At 47.3% G+C, this 19884-nt stretch overlaps 1 protein-coding gene across 3 annotated transcripts in view; it reads left to right on the top strand.

Moving 5' to 3' along the window:
• Positions 1 to 14929, top strand: part of METTL6 (methyltransferase 6, tRNA N3-cytidine) — a 29536-nt gene extending 14607 nt beyond the window's left edge. Inside the window, exons 6-7 of one of the 3 annotated variants that reach the window (XM_072943610.1) lie at positions 11975 to 12128; positions 14732 to 14929. In XM_072943610.1, the coding sequence (XP_072799711.1) occupies positions 11975 to 12081 (107 nt within the window). In that variant the 3' untranslated portion in view covers positions 12082 to 12128; positions 14732 to 14929. Of the gene's footprint in view, positions 1 to 10472; positions 10533 to 11967; positions 12129 to 14731 lie in introns of those variants that run through there. The other 2 variants (XM_072943739.1, XM_072943667.1) reach the window with 2 other exon arrangements.
• The last annotated feature ends 4955 nt before the right edge of the window (positions 14930 to 19884 follow it).

Genomic DNA, 19884 nt, shown 5'->3' with positions numbered 1-19884 from the left:
TTTACTTTTATTTAAAATTTTTTTACTTCTCAGCATCTGCCTTAGGGAATGAATGGCCCACATGCAATAAAAGGGGTGTACAAAGATTTTCAGTGTTACATTGGAAAATTGGAAATACCCTAAATGTCAGTCCATAGGGGAGGGGTTAAATCAACAGCTGTATCTCCACACTACCAGATACCACGCAGCAAGGTTTTTTTTTTTTTAATGTGTTAGGTTTTTGTTTGTTTTTCACTTAATTATTTTGAAGGGTAGGAGGTAATTAGGTTTATTTATTTATTAATAGAGGTGCTGGGGATTGAACCCAGGACCTCTTGCATGCTAAGCAAGCGCTCTACCACTGAGCTATACCCTCCCCCAAAGAATGGTTTTAGTTTTATTATGTTTAATAATAAACATTATAAAAGGATGAGTAGATAATACTTAAAAAAAAAAAGCCCACACAAGAAGGAACCAAAACAAAATGATTACAGAGTTCAGAGTTCAATCACAGCTGATGCCTTTTCTTCTTTATACTTTTTTGAAATTTCCATGTTTTCTGTAGTGAGTGTATATTGCTTTTACATTGAGAATATAATAATCTAGCATCCTTAGAACTCCTTTCAAAACCGCATAAGTTGAATGAACTAAAATCTTAGTGACAAATCTGCTAGAAATACCTGTTGATCCCTTAATCTTACCCAGCAGGAGCTGGAGGATGGACACCTCCCAGGAAGAAGAGAATGGGTGTCCTAGGATGGTCCTTGTGCCCGGAGAGGAGCCTTGGGTGGGGGATTTTCATCTGTTGGGCTGACCCTTCATGGATGCTTTAACCTTGGGGATGCATATCCTTCAGTCTCTCGGGGAAATTCACTTGAATTACTTTCTTAATGACTCCCCACCACTACCAACACACGCACACCCCACATGTGTTTTCTCTCTTTCTGGAACTCGTACTATTAAGATGTCAAACTTCCTGAAGTCACCATTTACAATCTGTTCTCTCCCTTTCTGACATCTCTTTCGTAGCATTTTGGGGCTTAAGATTCAGTGTCTCGAGGGAGGGTATAGCTCGTGGTAGAGCACATGCTTAGCATGCACGAGGTCCTGGGTTCAATCCCTGGTATTGCCATTAAGATAAATAAATAAACCTAATTATCTCTCCCTCCAAAAAGTAAATAAATAAAATTAAAAAATGAAAAAGATTCAGTGTCTTGTCTTCCAAGTCAGCTGCTATTCATCCATCTGTGTTCAAGCCCCCCACATTTTATCATCTCTCAATGGTTTTGTGCAATAAAAAATGCTTTTGCTGTCATCTTAGTGGGGTTTCCAGAAGGAGCTGAAATAAGAGCGTGTGCTTAGTCTGCATGTCCGGGCCAATTAGCCCATCGGGTCGAGAAGGCAAAGGTCACACACACATACTGGTGGACAATGTCAGCAGGAAATGGATGGGCTTGATTGCCAAGTGTCAAGGGCCTGAAGGATCTGGAGGAACGAAGGCAGCTCGGGGGAGCTGAACATGGTGGTGTGTGCTTCCAAATACATGAGGGCTGGTTCCAGGTGTGCCGCTGGGCAGAGTCCACGGTGTGCCGAGTCAGGGTCAGGTAGCTGTTCAGAAGCTGCGTCCAGCCGCAGCCCGGAGTGTGTGTCACAGACCTTGGAAATGGCTGTGCTTTTTCCCATTGACTTCGTTTGTAGGGCTCTTTCCTAAGAGAGAAGCTAACATATATGTAAGGACTTTTTCATAAAGATGTTCATTAGCAGCACTTAAAGAAAATCATACCAAATATTAGAAACAGTCTAAACTGGGGCTCAGCAAACTATGGCCCGTGGATCAAGTTCAGCCCTTCTCCTATTTGTGTAAATGGAGTTGTGAAGCACAGCCACACCCCTGTGCACACTGTTTATGCCTCCTTTCCTGATATGACACCAGAGACTAAAATATTGCTCTCTGGTCCTTTAAGAAAAAGTTTGCTGACCCCTGGTCTAAATGACTTGTAGAAGAACAGTTCAGCCAACCAAGGTGCATCATACGATGAAAGAGAATGTAGTCAATGAACACTATTTTTTTTTTACACAACTGGTGAAAAAAAAAATAACATAAAATTTACCATCTTAACTATTTTTAAGTGTATAGTTCAACAGTGTTAACTGTTCTCACTGTGTTGTGAAACAGAGGCCCAGAGTATTTTTATCTTGCAAAACTGAAACTCTACCCATCAAATAACATTTCCCTTTTCTTAGCCTCTGGCCACCCCCATTCTGCTTTCTATTTCTATGAATTTGAATACTTTAGATACTGCATAGCATTGGAATCATGCACTTCTTTGTCTTTTTGTGACTGGCTTATCTCACTGAGCATAAGGTCCTCAAGCTTCGTCTGTGTTGTAGCAGATGACAGAATTACCTTGCTCCTTAAGGCTGAAATAAAGTACCATTTTGTGGATATACCACACTTTGTTCATCTATCAATAGATACTTGGGTTGCTTCTGCCCTCTGGCTATTGTGAATAGCGCTGCTATGAATATGGGGGTACAGGTACTTCTGAGAGATCCTGCTTCCAATTCTTTTGCCTGTATAATCAGAAGTAGGATGACTGGGTCATATGGTAGTTCTATTTTCAGTTTTTTTGAGGCAACTCAGTGCGGTTTTTCCATAGAAGTTGTACTATTATTCCTTTTTGTATTGAAGTATAGTTGACATACAATGTTTTGTTAATTACAAGCGGACAGCATAGTGATTCACCATTTATACGCATTATGAATTGATCACCATGGTTAAGTCTAGTTCCTACCTGCCACCATACAAAGTTATTACAGTATTATTTGCTGTATTTCCTGTGCTATACATTACATCTCTATAACCTATTTTATAAGTGAAACTGTGTACCTCTTAATCGACGTCACCTATTTTCTCCAAACCCTGCCCCCCGACAACTACCAGTTTGTTCTCTGTATCAGAGTCTGCTGGGTTTTGTTTGTTTGTTTTTTTAGATTCCACATATAACTGACACCATATGGTATTTGTCTTTCTCTGTCTACTTATTTCACTTGGCATAACACCCTCTAGGTCCATCCATGTTGTTGCAAATGGCAAGATTTCATTCTTTTTTATGGCTGAGTAGTATTCCTTTGTATGTACAGTTGACCCTTGAACAACAACCCAGGGGTTAGGGGCACTAACACTCCATGTAGTTGAAAATCCGCTTCACAGTTGGCCCTCCATATCCACAGTTCAACCCACAGTTGAATCCATGGATTCAACCAGCAGCATGTCATGATGTACTATAGTACATATTTATTGAAAAAAATCCACGTATAAGTGGACCTATGCAGTTCAAACCTATGTTGTTCAAGGGTCAACCGTGTATACCACATCTTCTTTATCCATTCCTCTACTGACGGACACTTAGGTTGCTTCCATATCTTGGTTATTGTAAGCAGTGCTCTGCAGTGAACATAGGGGTTCATACCTTTTTGAATTAGTGTTTTCATTTTGTTAGATAAATACCCAGAAGTGGAATTACTGAATCTTACGATAGTTCTATCTTGAATTTTTTGAAGAACGTCCATGTTGGCTTCATAGTGGCTGCACCAATTTACATTTCCACCAACAGTGCGTGAGGGTTCCCTTTTCTCCATATCCTGGCCAATACTTATTTGTTATCTTTTTGATAACAGAATAATAGATAACATCATTCTGACAGGTGCGAGGTGATATCTCCTTGTAGTTTTGATTTGCATTTCCCCAATGGTTAGTGATGTTGAGCATCTTTTCATCTGTCTGTTGGTCATCTGTATATCTTCTTTTGAAAAATATTTATTTAGGTACTCTGCCCATTTTTTAAATGGATTGTGTGGGTTTTTTGATGTTGTGGGAGTTCTTTATGTAATTTGAATATTACCCCTTACTGGATATATTGTTTACAAATATCTTCTATTCAGTAGGTTGTTGTTTCATTTTGTTGGTGGTTTCCTTTGTTGCACAAAAGCTTTTTAGTTTGATGTAGTCTTATTTGTTTATCTTTGTTTTTGTTTCCCTTGCCTGAGGAGATAAATCCAAAAAAATACTGCTAAAATCAATGTCAAAGAGGATACTGCACATGTTTTCTTCTAGGATTTTTATGGTTTCAGGTGTTACATTTAAATCTTTAATCCATTTTGAGTTTACTTTTGTATGTAGCGTAAGACAGTGGTCCAGTTTCTTTCTGCCTTTTTTGGGGGGCATGTAGCTGTCTAATTCTCCCAACACTGTTTATTGAAGAGACCATCTTTTCCCAACTGTATATTCTTGCCTCCTTTGTTGTAACTAATTGAGCATATATGTATGGGTTTATTTCTGGGCTCTCTATTCTGTTTCATTCGTCTATATGTTTTTGTGCTGGTATCATAAAGTTTTGATTATCATAGCTTTGTAGTATAATTTTAAATCAGAGAGCATGATACCTCCGGCTTTCTTCTTCTTTCCTAAGATTGCTTTGGCTATTCATCTTTCATTGTTCCATACAAGTTTTAGGATTATTTCCACTTCTGTGAAAAATGCCAATGATCTATTGATAGGGATTGCATTCAATCTGTAGATTGCCTTGGTGAATATGGTCATTTTAACAATATTAATTCTTCCAGTCCGTGAGTACAGTGTATCTTTCCATTATTTGTGTCATCTTCAGTTTCTTTTATCAATGTCTTATAGTTTTCCAGGTACACGTCTTTCACCTCCTTGGTTAAATTTATTCATAGGTATTTTATTCTTTTTGATTTAATTGTAAATGGGATTGTTTTCTTAATTTACCTTTCTGAAAGTTCATTATTACTGTATAGAAATGCAACAGATTTCTGTACATTGATTTTTGTATCCTGCAGCTTTATTGAATTCATTTATTAGTTTTAATAGTAGGAGCCATGCAAAGGATGTGTGGGCGATGTACCTTCTCGCCTTGGTTGAGCTCCAGTCAGAGGTGTAAATCATATACCTCTCTGGGCCTCAGCCTCCCCATCTTAATATAAAGTGATTGAATTACATCATTATTAAGCATAATTCAGCTCTTAAACTGTTTCTGAGATTACTTCTTCAGTAATATGTCTTAACAGAATCTTCTGGAGTTAAATTCAAAGCCTGGAGGAATGACTGGAGTAATTGAGAGTCTTTGGCAGGGTCTCAAATGAAAGCCCGAGGATCAACCAGCACACAGATGTTTGGTTGATTGGATTAATATTTTTTTAAGCTACTGAATTTGAATTGCTATAATTACAGATACGGGAGAGTTTAAAATAATGAAAAAAACCTTAAATTTAGTCACTCTATGGCAGTAAATTTGAAAATGTAGAAAAAATAGATTTCTCACAAAATGCAAAATACCAAAATTGATATAGGGAGAAGTGAAATAAATAAATCAGCTACTACAGGAGAGATTTAGAAAAGTAGTAAGATTCGATGTTGTAGAGGCATTAGGCTGAAATGGCTGCGTGATGAATTGTATCCTACCCTTAAAACCCAGATGATGACAGTGTTATTCAAGTCCTTGCTACTCAAAGTGTGGTCCAGGGCCAGCCGGTTGGTCCCACCCAGACCTGCTAAATTAAAGTCTGCATATTATTATTTTTTTAATCTTAAAAAAATTTTTTTAAAATTTTTGTTTTTAGGGAGAAGGTAATTAGGTTTGCTTATTTATTTTTAGAGGAGGTACTGGGGATGGAACCCAGGACCTTGCGTATGCTAAGCATGCACTCTACCACTGAGCTATACATACCCTCCCCTCAAGTCTGCGTTTTAATAAGCATTAAGCCACATAAAGGGGTGATCAGCATGTATATTAATGATTAAGAAGAACTGGGCTAGGGCAGCGGTTCTCCACCTTGGCTGAATATTCGAATTATCCAAGGAGTTTTAAGAAATACTGGCATTGGAGCCCCACCCCCAGAGATTCTGATTTAATTAAGCAGGTGCATGGCCTGGGTACCTGCATTTAAAAATGCTCCACGAATGATTGAAAATCAGAGATTTAAACTGGGCCATAGAAAAATACGGAAAGCTTTAGGAAATAAAGCTGATAAAGAACGTACCCCCAAAGCAAAAGGAAAAAAAGCAAAAAACTACAGCCAAACTTCGCTTAGGATTAAAAATGAACTCCAGCAGTGATACAGACTCAGTAAGGCCAAGCCCAAGCGCAGCAGCCCGGAGCACGAGCAGCGCGTGCCGGCTGCGCCCCCGGGAAGACGGAGGGCCCGATTCGGAGTGCCTGTCGGTTCCCATGGTGTCAATATCCCCACCGTGGTTAATTTTAAGCATAGTTAATTTTCAGCTAATTTTGCTTCTGGCAAAGAATGGTGCTAATTTGAAGCTATCAACATGACCTCAACCAGCTCGAAAATTCCTGAAAATTAAACAACTGGCTCTCACACACCTAGAAGAACCGCAGCTCCACACCGCTAGAGGTCGATTCAAAATCAGGAAACCCGCCAGTGAGGCCATCCCATCAATACACTGAAGAAGAGAAATACAGGGCAGTGAAGAACATCGCATAAGTGCGTTTCGGGGAAGATGCCTCCGGTGCGCCCCACCTCCACTTGGCACAGGTGTCCGCCCTCTGTGGTCACTCTCACCCGGCTGGCCTCACACGTTCCCTTCTACACACTGGTCCCTGGATGCTTGTGGCTTGTGACACCTGCTTTGCTGCCAGGTGGGACCAGCCCAGACATGTGGCGCCACTCTGCCCCTGTGGTCCTGGCTTGATGTGCTCCTTCGGAGGTGGGTGACGCAGATGTCATCGTCACGTCTGTTTTTTAGCAGGCCGACTTCCTTTATCCGTGAATATCCTGCTGCAGACACGGCTGCCCTTTCGCAGCCCTGAAGGAGTGGGAGCGAGAGGGCAGGGCCACCTGACGTCCTGGGAAATGGTGGATTTCCTGCCCCTACGCCGTTCTTGGCTGGCCCTCCTGGCCCCGTGGTTCACCACCTCTCGCCTACACTTCCTTGCTTCGTTGGCTGAATCATGCCAGCCCCTCCTGCTGGAACTGTGAACCCCTGGTATCATTCTAGTACATTCCCATTTCACCTAGATATCCACAGACTGTCTCACTGCTCCAGAACTATTCCCAAACAGCACCACCATCACTGAGCCCAGAGGGCTGATGAGCACAAGAATCCGCACTGGGGTACACGTCAGCTGTGATGACAGTCCCCAAACTCGTCTTCTGGGCCTGGCGATGGGATTCTGGGGCAGCGGGGCCATCTGCTCCCAGGTTTGCCCGCTCTTCAGGTTACCAGGTGCTCTCAGGGACTCCCAAGGAGCTTCTGGAACAGCCGTGCTGGGCAGAGTTGTACCTGTCCTGTTCCCGGGAGCACGTGTCCAGCTGCGAGCGCCGGGCTCCAGACACTACTCTCCGCGCCTCGCAGGAACAGTGCCGCCCCCACCTGCCAGCAGCAGTGGTGAGGCATTGGCAGAGAGTCCGCCACGTGAGCTTGTGTGGTCCCAGTGGAACAGGTGGTATTGATTATGCACCTGACCAATGATTATTAAGGCCACTCTGTGCTGGGGACAGCGCAGTGACCAGATGGATGCAAACCCCTCGGCGCTCTAGTTCATCAGGGGCACTAAAAATGAACAAACATAAGCCGAAAAATACACAAATATGGTGATTTTAGGTAGTCATAGGGAGATGGAGAAAGTAAATGTATGGAGGAGCAGAGGGAGGGGGGAGAGTTGTGGGGGTGGGAGGGTCTGAGAGCCGAGTGAGGAGGAGGGGGGCAGCCTTGTGAAGGAAGTGGGGGCTTTCCAGACAGAGGGAGCGCACACGCGAAGGCCGGGGGGTGGGACGGGCTTGTGTGTCTGAGGAACCTGTGAGAGGAGGTGTTGGGCGTGGGCTGGGGCACCAGGGGCTGCAGGCTGAGCGCTGAGCGCTGGGACTTGTGTCCTTCTGGAAGTAGGATCAGGCGGTGGGAAGCAGGGTGGTCGATCAGATCTGATTCATGGTTCGGAAGGGTCACTAGGGCCAGGGGTTGGAGGATGGACCGGGGTGGGGCAGCCATGGAAGCAGGACACTGGCTGGGCGGCCACTGCTGAGGCCGGAGACGGAGACCGCACTCACCACTTGGGGGCGCTCCGCCGGCTTAGTCATCCGAGGCTGGTCCTCAAAGACACCTCCACAGTCAGAACCTGCCGCCACGACCCAGAAACACAGCGGTCACTTGCCAGAACATAAAACAACGACATGTATTTACTCGGAAACAGTGGTAATTACAGGGCAGCTCCTCCCAGGCCGTCCCTGCCAACCCCTGATGGCCCCAGTGGTGAACTCCCGCCAGCGGGGGGGCCACGCAGCCCACCTGCTCCTGCACAGGAGCGAAACCTCGGCACCTCTGCACGCCCCTCCCTCCCCCGCCAGCCTATTCACGGGGGCATGGATCAGACAGATTTTTGGAAATCAGCATCATATTACAAATTACTTGATTTCTTTGACACAGCTTGGTTACTCATCTCCAACCCTTCATCCCGGAGGGATGTATTCACTCATTCCTTTGTGCGTTCATTCAGTCCATCTGCAGATTCTTGTTCGGTCATGACTATGCCACCTGGGTAGGAGCTGCAGATACTGAGGCACAGATCCTCCCCCTCCAGGGGGGCCATCTGCAGGTTTCACTGCCACTGGCTGTTTTATAGGCACCCACACCAACTGGATCTTCAGATCACGGGACAAGAGACTCTCTCTAGCAGAAGGAAGGACATGCACATTCACACTTCTCATTGACTCTGTGCCAAATACTGTCTCAGGTGCATCTACAGACCTAGCCTTGCTTAGTTCTCAACATCCTGGAAAATGGGCGTGACAATCCCCTCTTGTACTGATGAGTACCTTGCGCTGGGAGAGGTGACACTGTCTGCACACTGTCTATAGCCAGTCAGTAGCAGAGCTAGGGCTGCCACTAGCTCTGCTCGCCTCACAAATCCACACTTCTTCCACCCCACCATAGTTAAAACCTGAGGGAGGAGATGGCACTCAAATACCAGGGAAGACCTCGGGCATGTGCTCAGGCCCTCCTCAGTCGTGGACGAGAAGAGGGCGCCCTGTGAGGATGAGAAGGAAGTCCGTGTCAGGGGTGATGAAGTCCGCACCACAGCCCAAGAATCATGAAAACAATCGTAACACACACCAGGGACATCATGGAAAAACCCCGCCAGCTTTTTCATCTCGCAGAATGAGTCATGCCTGCAAGACTTAAGAGGAAGATGAGAAAATGGATAGGTTTGGAATAATGACTCCCTTGAACTGTTGACTGGGAGGCAGTCCTGCCAGCGCCTGGGGCGAGGGGAGGAGGGTTCTTCGGGGACTTCTAGTTAAAGTCAGCCAAACGGTGCCCTCGTCTCTGGGGTCGGGCAGAGGGGCCCTCTAGGCCCCTGATCTCAGCCTGGGCACCTGCCCCCCTGGATTATTGGGGGAGCAGGAGGAGAAGAAGCCACAGGAGAAAGAGGACAGATTCTTTAGGAACGTCCACTTTACTTAAAAATGTGAGCAAAACCAGTGACATTACTTTGTTAACAAATATTAATATATTACAGAAGTCACAGCCAGTTTCACGTGGAATTTGAAGCTGATACAAGCCCTGATGTGGGTGGGTCACTTCAGGCTTCGTTCCCAGACCACCAGTGATCCCTGATCTTTGGTCGGATACTGAGACGGTCCATGCAGTTATCTCAAACGCATGTCAAACCAGCTACCCACGTCCCCACCTCAAGTCAGTTTGAACAACATTAGCTGAACTGTCATCCTGGGCCCTGCTTAGGGTGAATAAGACACTGGCCGTGTGCAAGCCCGGCCAGATGCCCACAGTGACTATAACATCGCGTGATGCTTACACTTCGGTGGAGGCACGTGGGAAGAGTTCTGGGCACTCGGAGGAGGAGAGATGAATTTTACCTGGGGCCATGGGGGAGACTTTGCAAAGAAGTTTCATCTGATAGGAAAGGATTCTGCATGAGGCCCCGCTCATTCCAGGCAGAGGGAGCAGGGAGACCCCGAGAAGTGCTTGGTGTGTGCGAGAAGTGGGAATTCCCTGTGGCTGGAGGGAAAGGAATGTGGGAGGCCCCGGCCAGGGGTTAGGAAGGTGAGTTATTGATTGAGTTCAGATCACGCAACCTTGGAATGTCATCCTAGGCATCCTAGACTTTATTCTGGGGGCAACGAGTGTGGGCATTGAGAGATTTAGAACTGGGGAGAAATACAAATTTGTGTTTTAGGAAGTCAGTGAAGGCGGAGGGTGACTTGGAGAGAAGAGGTCTCATTGTTAAGATTTCTGGAACTAGCTGTTGAGCTCTGTCCTGAAACCATCCAGCCTTAGGGGCAGTCCAGCCCATCCCTTCGCTGTAGAAAGAACGTGTATATTGCTGTGTCACAATTTTGGGTAGCATTGTGTTAAGTGCATTTCAATATCATTGGTTTCCTTTGTAATCCTATGTGTTTTCTTTTATGCACTTAAAAATGTTGTTTTGGGAAAGACCCCATGGACTTCACAGACTGTCGAAGGGTTCGTGGTCAGAGCCCTCAAACATTGGAAGGTACTACACAGACCATCTTCCTTCCTTTCTCTACGTGCAGTAACTCCCACATCAAGCAAGCACTGGCCAGCACCCTCGCACTCAGCCCTATGTCAGAGGCTGTGCTCGGAGGATCTGGAACCAGCCTGCCTGGGCTGGATTCCTGCCATCGCCTTTTCTAGCTCTGTGACTTCAGCCAGATTAATATAACCTCCCAGTTTCCTCCTCTGTAAACGAGGACAGTAATAGTACTTACTTCATGGGGTTATTGTGAGGATGAAATCAGTTCATGTGTGTGGAGCTTTAGCTCAGCGTCCACCCCCTGTTCCAAATTCTTACAGTAGAATTTGGGAGCTGTGATAACCTCGGGTGAGAACAGAGCCCCTCTTTGGTACAACTCTCATTGTTTTGGCTTCTTTCTCTGGGTCTTCCTAAAGATGACCCAGAAAATTCTGCTAAAAAAGTAGTAAAAGAATCCTTTTAAACTCTCTACTTATCTAAACTTTTGGTAGATGTCTTAGTTGGGCTCCTTCAAAAGAGGACCCTGAAGCGAAGGATTTGTGGCGGGTGGTATTTGGGAAGTGGTCCCAGGGAGCAGAGCAGGGACGTGGGGAAGTGGGTGGGGGAGAGCAGGGTGCCTCTGAGGGCAGCGGGGCCCCAGTCCTGCTGAGGACCGTCTGAGAGGGTGGAGCACACACATCCAAGTGGTCCCACCAGAGTGAGGGGGCCGGTGGGTTTGCTCACCAGCTGTTCCTCCCCTCCTCTGGAGGGCTGTCCTGGGGGTGCTGTGCTGCAGCACTGCTGGCCGGTCTGCGTGCTGCTGGGGCAGGAGAGGCCGCAGACAGGAGACGCAGGTGCCTGAGTGCATGTGTGGGACTGCCTTCCGAACCACTGGCAACCACATGGTGGCGTCCAGACGGGGCTGCTTTGGTGGGGATGGCGAGGGAAACACAGCAGTCCATAATCGGCAGGAGAGCCATGAAACAGACGAGGTGTTCCTCTACTTAGTTAAAAACATGTCACTGAAAGAAGTTGGACCTCAGCTGGCATCTTTCAGCTTGTCCTTCTCCCCACCCCATCTTGTAGCAGTTTGCAATTTTCACCCGAGGTTCCTTTAGCCACATCTGTTGATTTGGTCTGTATGGGTGTGTTTATGGGAAATTGCAGCCGCCCACTCTTCAAAGTCCATACATTATTATGGGTAAACTTCTCAGTGACTCGAAAGAGGGTGCGTGTGTCAGAATATAATTCATTATTTTGGTACCTGCTTATTAGCAAAGAAAATTGAGTCCCTGGAGTGTTTTTTTCTTTGCTGTTGTCTGTTAATCAGACAAACACCATGACTTACAATGTAATGTCTTAGGACCGTGGGCTGTTTGAATCATCTAGTTAGATTTCAGCATGAGTAAGAGCTCACGCTTCTTTGCATACGTGAGTGACTGTTGTATCTGCTCAGTTTCCAGGTGAGAGCACATGGATGCTGGGAAGCAAATTTATCCTCATTATTTTAAAAGTGCACTTGATAAAGGAAAAGAACTGGAGAAGAACCACATTTTTATCTACACTCTGAGTACAATAACGTATGAATTGTGTAACTTTACAGGCAAGAACAGGAAGGTAAAATGGGGAAACGGATATTGTTTTGCCAATACAGTCCATTTTCTTTTTAGAACAGAAGGAGGAGAGCGAGCCCGGCAGTACCCTGTCATCAGATGACATGAGACTCTCCGTGTGCTTTTATTTCCCTCTGTGACTTTTCCAGGCTCAGACCACGTTCCAAGGGGAATTTCCCAAAATTTCCTACCACCTGTTTCTGTTTCCTCTAGAAGTCAGTTGACAGGTGGGGACAGGCAAGAGGGACCTGTGAACCCGGATCAACCTGGAAACCAGGGCGCATGTGCAGGGAAAGGAGTCAGGCACGAAGGCCACAGGAGAAGTGCCAGGGTGATGGGTTGTCCCAGAGCTGGATTACGGTGATGGCTGCAGGCGGCGTAAATGTAGTCAGATTCATCAAACTCTGAACTTGATGATATGTAAATTATACACTAAAGCTGTCTGAGAAAGAAAGGGAGGGAGAAAAGGCGGGCAGAGAGAAGCACTGCGACTTGTGCAGCGCCACACCATTTCTAAAATGCAGGGAAATGTTAGAAGACAATGTCTAGTTCCCGGAGGGTGGAAAAGCTCACTGAGATCGGACAGGTTGTAGCCCCTCTGCTCGCAAGTAACATCCCCTGCAAATAAATCTTTGCCCCCCACACACACTCTAGGGGAGACCTGCACCTGTTTGGCAAAGGAGCTTCAAGACAGGCCTCCTGCCCTCCCCTCTAGCAGCCTGGCCCCGACCCTTCCCTGTGGCACAGACGGGCCAGCATCACTGCCCACTAGACAGACACGCTGGGGGCCGCACATCTGTTCTTCTGCCTGTTCTAGCAGACACATCACACATATAAAAAAAAAAAAAGGCGGTCATCCTATTAATACATCTTTAACCCAGCTCAGCTCAAATTATTATCATGTCAGCATATAATCAGTATAAAAATTATTGAGCTACTTTACAGTCGTTTTTTCATAGGAAATCCTCAAAATCCTAGATGTGTCTACCAGCACGTCTCAATTCTGATGAGCCACATTTTCAAGTGCTCAGTAGCCACAGGTGGCCACTGCCTTGGACAGCTCAGGCCTAGAGGCATTTGCTGTTGATAACCCGGACACTCCAGACTGTTGGAAAAGAGAGTGGTCTCACGCAGACACCCACTGCTAACTAAACAAACGAGCAAGTCAAGGTCTGTGTTAGATTGTGTAAAACCACACTCATCTCTGTGATCTTCACATTTAAAAAAAATATTTCACACGGTCCCGAGGAATTTTTTAATGTCCTCAGTGAGTTTCATTTTCAGGTCTTGGCAGTAAAATCCCTATGATCAGCATGCGCAGCTGTGTTTAAAATTAACATTGCAAAGGAGCCATTTAGAGACTAGGAATTATGAAACAAGGACTGTAGTTAAGATTTTTTTATGTGCTTAGGACTTTTTTTCCATGTCAATATATATATTTTTAATATGAGTATAGTTGATTTACAGTGTTGTGTTAGTTTCTGATATACAGCAAAGTGATTCAGTTATACACACACACACACACATATGTATATATTCTTTTTCATATTCTTTCTCATTATAGGTTACTACAAGCCATTGAATATATAGTTCCCTGTGCTGTACAATAGGACTTTGTTGTTTGTCTATTTTATATATAATAGTGTGTATCTGCCAATCCCAAACCCCCAGTTTATCCCTGCCTCCTACCTGGTAAACATAAGCTTGATGTCTATATCTGTGAGACTGTTCCTGTTTTGTAAATAAGTTCATTTGTGTCATTTTTTTAGGTACCACATATGTGATATCATATGGTATTTATCTTTCTCTGTCTGACTTCACTTAGTATGATAATCTCTAGGTCCATCCATGTTGCTGCAAATGGCATTATTTCATTCTTTTTATGGCTGAATAGTGTTCCATTACATATGTTTCCACAGCTTCTTCATCCAGTCATCTCTTGATGGACTTTTCGGTTGCTTCCATGTCTTGGCTATTGTATATAGTGCTGCTCTGAACATTGGGGTGTGTGTCTCATTTTGAATTAGAGTTTTCTCCAGATATATGCCCAGGGGTGGGACTGCTGGATCATACAGTATCTCTATTTTTAGTTTTCTAAGGATTTAGTTAAGATGAAAGGTGTGTGTTTTATCAGGAAGCTGCATCCTGTCCTCACAAGGGAACAGCTGTGTTGATCTACAGTAGTAAGTCTGATTAAGGTCATTATTGAACTAAAACTCTCAGCAACTGCCTAGAAATCACAGCCTCACAGATAAAGACCTGCAGGTTAAAAGGGTCTCAGCTGGGCTTTTTTGGCTTGGTTTGGTTGGAGGTGGGCTAGAGGTTGTCCAGTTTAGGATAAGACAGCTATTTAAAGCACTGTCAAGGGGAGAGGATCTAGCTCAGTGGCAGAGCACATGCTTAGCACGCACAAGGTCCTGGGTTCAATCCCCAGTATCTCCGTTAAAAATAAATAACTAAAATAAACCAAATTACCTCCCCCCAACATGAAAAAACACTTAATTAAAAATAAGAAGCCAAACAAAAAGTTATAAAATAAATAAAGTACTGTCAGGATTCGTATTCTGCAGAGTCACTGATGGGCTCTAATCTGCTGTCTCATTACAGGAGACTCTGACTCATTCTACAATATTCGCTGTCCGGCTTTCGCAGTTGTTCCTGTAGCTGACCACCTAGCTCTCTTGTGGAAATAAAAACTTTGCTGCTGCAGCCCTGAAAAAATTCTTCTTTTCCCAGAAACACTAGGACAACATTTTTCCGCAAACTCATAAATCCAAATAAGAATAAAGCCACTGCATAAAATCAGCAGGCAAGAAGGCAGGTGATTGTCTGATTTTCGGTCATGTTTGATTGTTCTTGGACCTCGCCCTTTGTGGATGGTGACCTTTGGTTTGACTCTTCATTCCCGTGGGTTAATATCGTGCCCTTGGGATGCAGGTGTCCTTGCTGGGCCCGACCACGGTTTCTCCGTGTCTCCTTCTCCGGATGTCCTGGTCTCCTCCTCCCACACAGACAGCCCCGCATCAGGAAGGCCTTGCCATCAGGGCCCCAGGAGGCCCCGCACACAGAGGCGGGGACGGGAGACGCCTTTACCTCGGCCACCATCCTCGGTCCCTGTAGTTCATCCCGACCACCGCCGCCTCATGAGCCTGCCCTGCCCACTCTGCTCAGACGCTGTCGCCTCAGTTCGGGCCTCCCAGGCCTCCATGATCCGCTCTGAACATCTGTCTCTCTCTCAGCCCACAGCCTTTCCCGCTCACATCTTCGATCTCCAGCCCCCGGCACCAGGACAGGGGTGAGAAATACTTCCACGCCCAGAATCTACCAGCCCCCGCCCCCATCCCCCGGCAGCCCCCGGCCTGGTGGTCTGTCCACCTCTTGGCTCCACTCTGTTCCCCGTGGGCAGAGCTGAGCTCCCACTTCCTCGGGGACACGTCTCTTCCCACCATCGCCACTTCCCTTTCGTTCTTGTGCAGCCAAGGAGCAGCTTGATTTCTGGATGTTAAAGAAAAGCAAACTCCCGTCATGCTCTTCGGTGCCTGATTTAGTCTAGGTTCTCCCCAGAGCAAAAGCTCAGGTAGAGACTTGGTCTGGGACAGGTACCCCTTAGGGGAGGGGGCCTGGCAGGAGAGGGGTGGAGAGAGGAAGAGGAGAAAAAGGCCAGTGAAGGGTGGGTTCATCCCCTGTTATCGTTGGGGCTGCCGGGGCTCAGTCCTGCCGGGCACCCTCCGAGGGGTGGTGCAGGACGTCTCCCAGAATTGTACCCCTGAAGAGCCACGGATGGGGGCCTTTCCCCCCGACTTTCCGTTCCTCCAGTGGTTGGGGGTTGTTCTGGCATTGCTGACACCCCCTGGACTTCGGGCCGCCGGTGAAGGTGCTCGGTGAACTCCCAAAGCTTCAAAAACGCCCCTGAGGAGGACGGGCTCGAGGTGGGCGCTGACTGTGCCCGGGGAGGGTGTTCCAAGTCAGCTGGGCCGCGGGGACGTGGTGTAGGGCACAAAAGGCCCTGGCTTCTGGTCACCAGTGGTACCTGAAAACCCTCCTCACTCCCTCAAAAGACAAACACCGAATACGTTTAAATGGAAACATCGCCAAGACCTGATATAACTTCTGCAGCTGTTTCTTCATGTTAAGAGGCTGGACCGCTCCCAGACAGCCCCTGTGTGTCGGGGCCAAGGCAAGGCACCTGTCCCCGGAGTGCCTTGTCTTCCAGCTCGGTCTGTCCCTAAGTTAGGTGCGTGTCACTCGCCAGAGTCAGGCCAAAAGGAGAGGCATCCCGAACCCCTCTGTCACTCTGGCTCCATCTCTAAGAAGCGCACCCAGAGTCACGCAGGGCTTGGGGAGAGAACCTTCCCGCGTGTGCCAGCTGTAGGTTTGGGGAACATTCAAACTGCACTCCGGCCCAAACCAGGACTGCTTTTATTTCCCCATCAGAGCAGCCCTCATGGCGGCGTCTTCAAAGCTAGAGGAGATGAGGGTAGGAGGTCCTCGTCCTTGGGGCCACCACAGTATGCCTAGGAGATGCTGAAGGCTTGGGGACTGGGAAGAGGAGAGTTTGGGGGGCTTAGCACTCAGCCGTTGGGGTGCCACTTCTGGGAGACACATGTCAACAGATGACCTTCAAAGCCTGTGACCCTTGAAGATATTGGCTTAAAATTTCACTACCAATCACAGGATTCTCCAAGCACCAAGGTCATCCTTAGACAGACAGGCAGACAAGCTGGATTGCAGGACAAGGTCACTGGCAGATCTGGGACCCTTCTTACTGGCCATGACATATCTTGGCCTTGTCAGTAAGGGTCGGGCATCTACGTGGATGCTCTTCTCCATGAGAGCCACCACTTACTGCTCTCAGAATGCCCTCACAGACCTTTATGTACTTTAGCTTATTTAATACAAGGCGGCAAAGTAGATCCATTATCACCAGTTGACAATCGAGGCCACCATGGCTCTCGGAGGGTAAGGACCCACGTAGGGTTGCACAGCCCTGTGAGGAGCAGAGCTGGAATTCCAAACCAGTTCAGGGGCAAAGACAGAAACACAGCTCCTTTTATGATTGTAGATACACCTTTTTGAGATCCAGGAGGACAGGCAGGCTGAAGCGTCAGCCCATGCCTCTGTGAAACAGGGAGCAAATGGTTCAGCACTCAGACTCTGGTCTTCGAAGACCATGAGGGAATAGAATGAGAAACAAAATTATCTCCAGGTCTTCCTTACAATCTGCAATTGAATATTCTGAAAGTAACAACAGACCCTGTGTGTACCAGAGTGAATAGTTGCACCTGTTTGTCATGAGAAACTAAATGTTTTTCAGGAAAAAAAATGAAACAAAAACAACACTTTGGACCCTGCTACAAGATGCACGTGTGTCCCGATCACAGAACTCTGCTTGTTCTCTGGGTCTCACGTTTGTATCCGGAAGCAGATTTCAGGAGCTGGCGTGAACGAGCTCTCACCTGGTAGAAACAAAACCGCTGGGCTTCGGGGTTTGCGGTCTTCCCACCACGGGGAGGCCATCGGGAGAAGCCCATCTGAGCTCTGCACCCGCCTCTCTGGCTGCGAGCTCTCTTTCATTTTGTGTTTTCCTGACGCTACACGCATGGATTTCTGTTGTGCCCTGTCCGACCCCTCAGCGAGCCATTGGAAAGAAACACTCATCAGTGCTCCAGACTAGTGATGAGCCGGCACACAGTAGGCGCTTTATGGAGTCGGTGCTCTGCAGGGTGGAAAGGGACTTTCAAGGCCGTGAGCCTGCAGTGGCCCTTTGTGGTTTTGACTCATTCATGAGCAAAACTCCTCAAAAGAGGATGTATTTGCCATCTCACTGGCCCCCTTCCCATGTTTCCCTCAATCCCGTCCAGCCAGTGCTCAGGGCCCCTACTCCTTGAACTGCTCTGGACCTCCTGTCACCAAATTGGGCGGTCACCTCTGTTTACGGGTCCCCTCCGCCACCCAGTGCCATTCAGTGCAGCGGACCTCGCCTTCCCAGAGCCTCCCACTCCCTCCTGCCTTTCTGCATCCTCCTCCCTTGCCACATCCTCCTCCTCCACCTCTCTGGGTGATTTCCCTGCTGCAGACGGCCTCCGGCCTCCCCAGCCCAGGGCTCCTCCGCACCACTTCCCAGGAGACGCTTCTTCCAGGCTTCTGGCTTTCAACACGACCTATTTACCAGCGACTGTCAGATTTATACTCTGAGCTGCAGACTCAAGTATTTAACTGCTTGCGTGACTTTGCCTCTCCGAAGTCCGAGAGACACCTCAAACTCAGTGGTAAAACAGAACCCTCAATGCTCTTCTCACCCAACTTTCTCCTCCCTGCACCCTTCCTCTGTTCAGTTAATGGAACGACCATTAATCCAGTTGTTTAAGCCAATTTATAAGTCATGCCTGATTCGCTTTCCTCTTTCACCTCTGTATCCCGTGGCTCAGCGGGTCTCGTGGGCTTCCTCCTTGCAACATGTGCGCCCAATTCATCAGCTTCTCTTGTTTTCTACTCTGTCCTCTCTCATCTGGGTGATGGCCGTGGCCCGCCCCAGGTGTCCCCGCGTCCACTTTAATCCTCCTATAATCCATTCCCAGAGCGGATCTGTTAAAAATGGAGGTCAGGTCATGCGACTCGCTGGTTTAAAGCCCTCCAGTGGCTACCTATGGGAAGGTTGGACTTTTAGAATCAAATTCAAATCCCTCAACAAGACTTGTAAGGCACCCGGCTTAGCCCAGGGGTCGGCAGGCTTTTCTGTGAAGGGCTGCATAGTCCGTATTTGGGGCTTTGTGAGCCACGTGGTCTGCATTGCAAGTTCTCAGCTCTGCCATAGTCAGTGTGCTGAACAAATGAACATGGCTATGTTCCAATAAAACTTTATTAACAAAAACAGGCAATGGGCTGAATTTGGCCTGTGAGGCACAATTTGGTGACCCTGATCTGTCCCCTTTCTACCTTTCCAACCCCATAGCACACTGCTCTGCCCTTGACCTTGGCCCCCCTTCACCTCCCCTCCCCTAGCGCTGGCTCAGGTAGAAATCCTCCCCAGACGGCTGCCCGCAGTTCCCGTGGTCCCCATACATGAATGTCACACCCTCTGAAGGTGCTGGCCCCGCCATGATGACTCTGGCCAGTGGAAAGTGGTGGAATTTGATGTTCTAGGGCTTCTGAGCTGAGGCTTTAAGCAGATTGCTAACTCCTGCTTCCTCCCTTGGAATCCAGCCGCCAACCTGTGAAAAACAAAAAGCACACCAGGAGAGGCCACGTGCAGAAGGACAGAGAAGTTCTGGGCCATCGTGCCACAGGAGCACCAGGCCGCGTGAGTGAGCCACCTTGGGCATCCCGGTCTGGTCAAGCCTCCGGATGCCTGCAGTCAGCTGGCATCATGTGGAGGAGAGAGCTGCCTGGCTGAGGCTGGTCATGTCACAGACCGTGAGAGAGAAAACGGTTATCATCCCCTTTAAGCCACTGTGTTTTGGTGCTTTGATTTACAGCCCCAGATAACTGATAATTTCTCAAACCCTCCATTTCATTCCTCCAGCGGCACCAGCTGCTCTGTCTGCCTGGAACACGACCCCCACCCCCGGATCCTTACCTGGCTGGTCCTTTTCATCATTTGGGTTGGCCCGCAGCCCCTCAGTTGTTGTTGTTGTTTTGGAAAGCCCCCCTTTCTATGATCAGGCTGTGTGTTGAACCCCTATTCTACTCATCCCACCCTTGCCTAGACTCCAGGACCAGCTTGTGATGGCAATCAAGCCAATCAGTAATAATTGGTAATT

Source organism: Vicugna pacos, chromosome 1, assembly GCF_048564905.1.
Source record: "Vicugna pacos chromosome 1, VicPac4, whole genome shotgun sequence".
NCBI classification, from domain to species: Eukaryota; Metazoa; Chordata; class Mammalia; order Artiodactyla; family Camelidae; genus Vicugna; species Vicugna pacos.
Note: the sequence above shows the minus strand (reverse complement) of the source record. Positions and strands in the feature narration are given on the sequence as shown.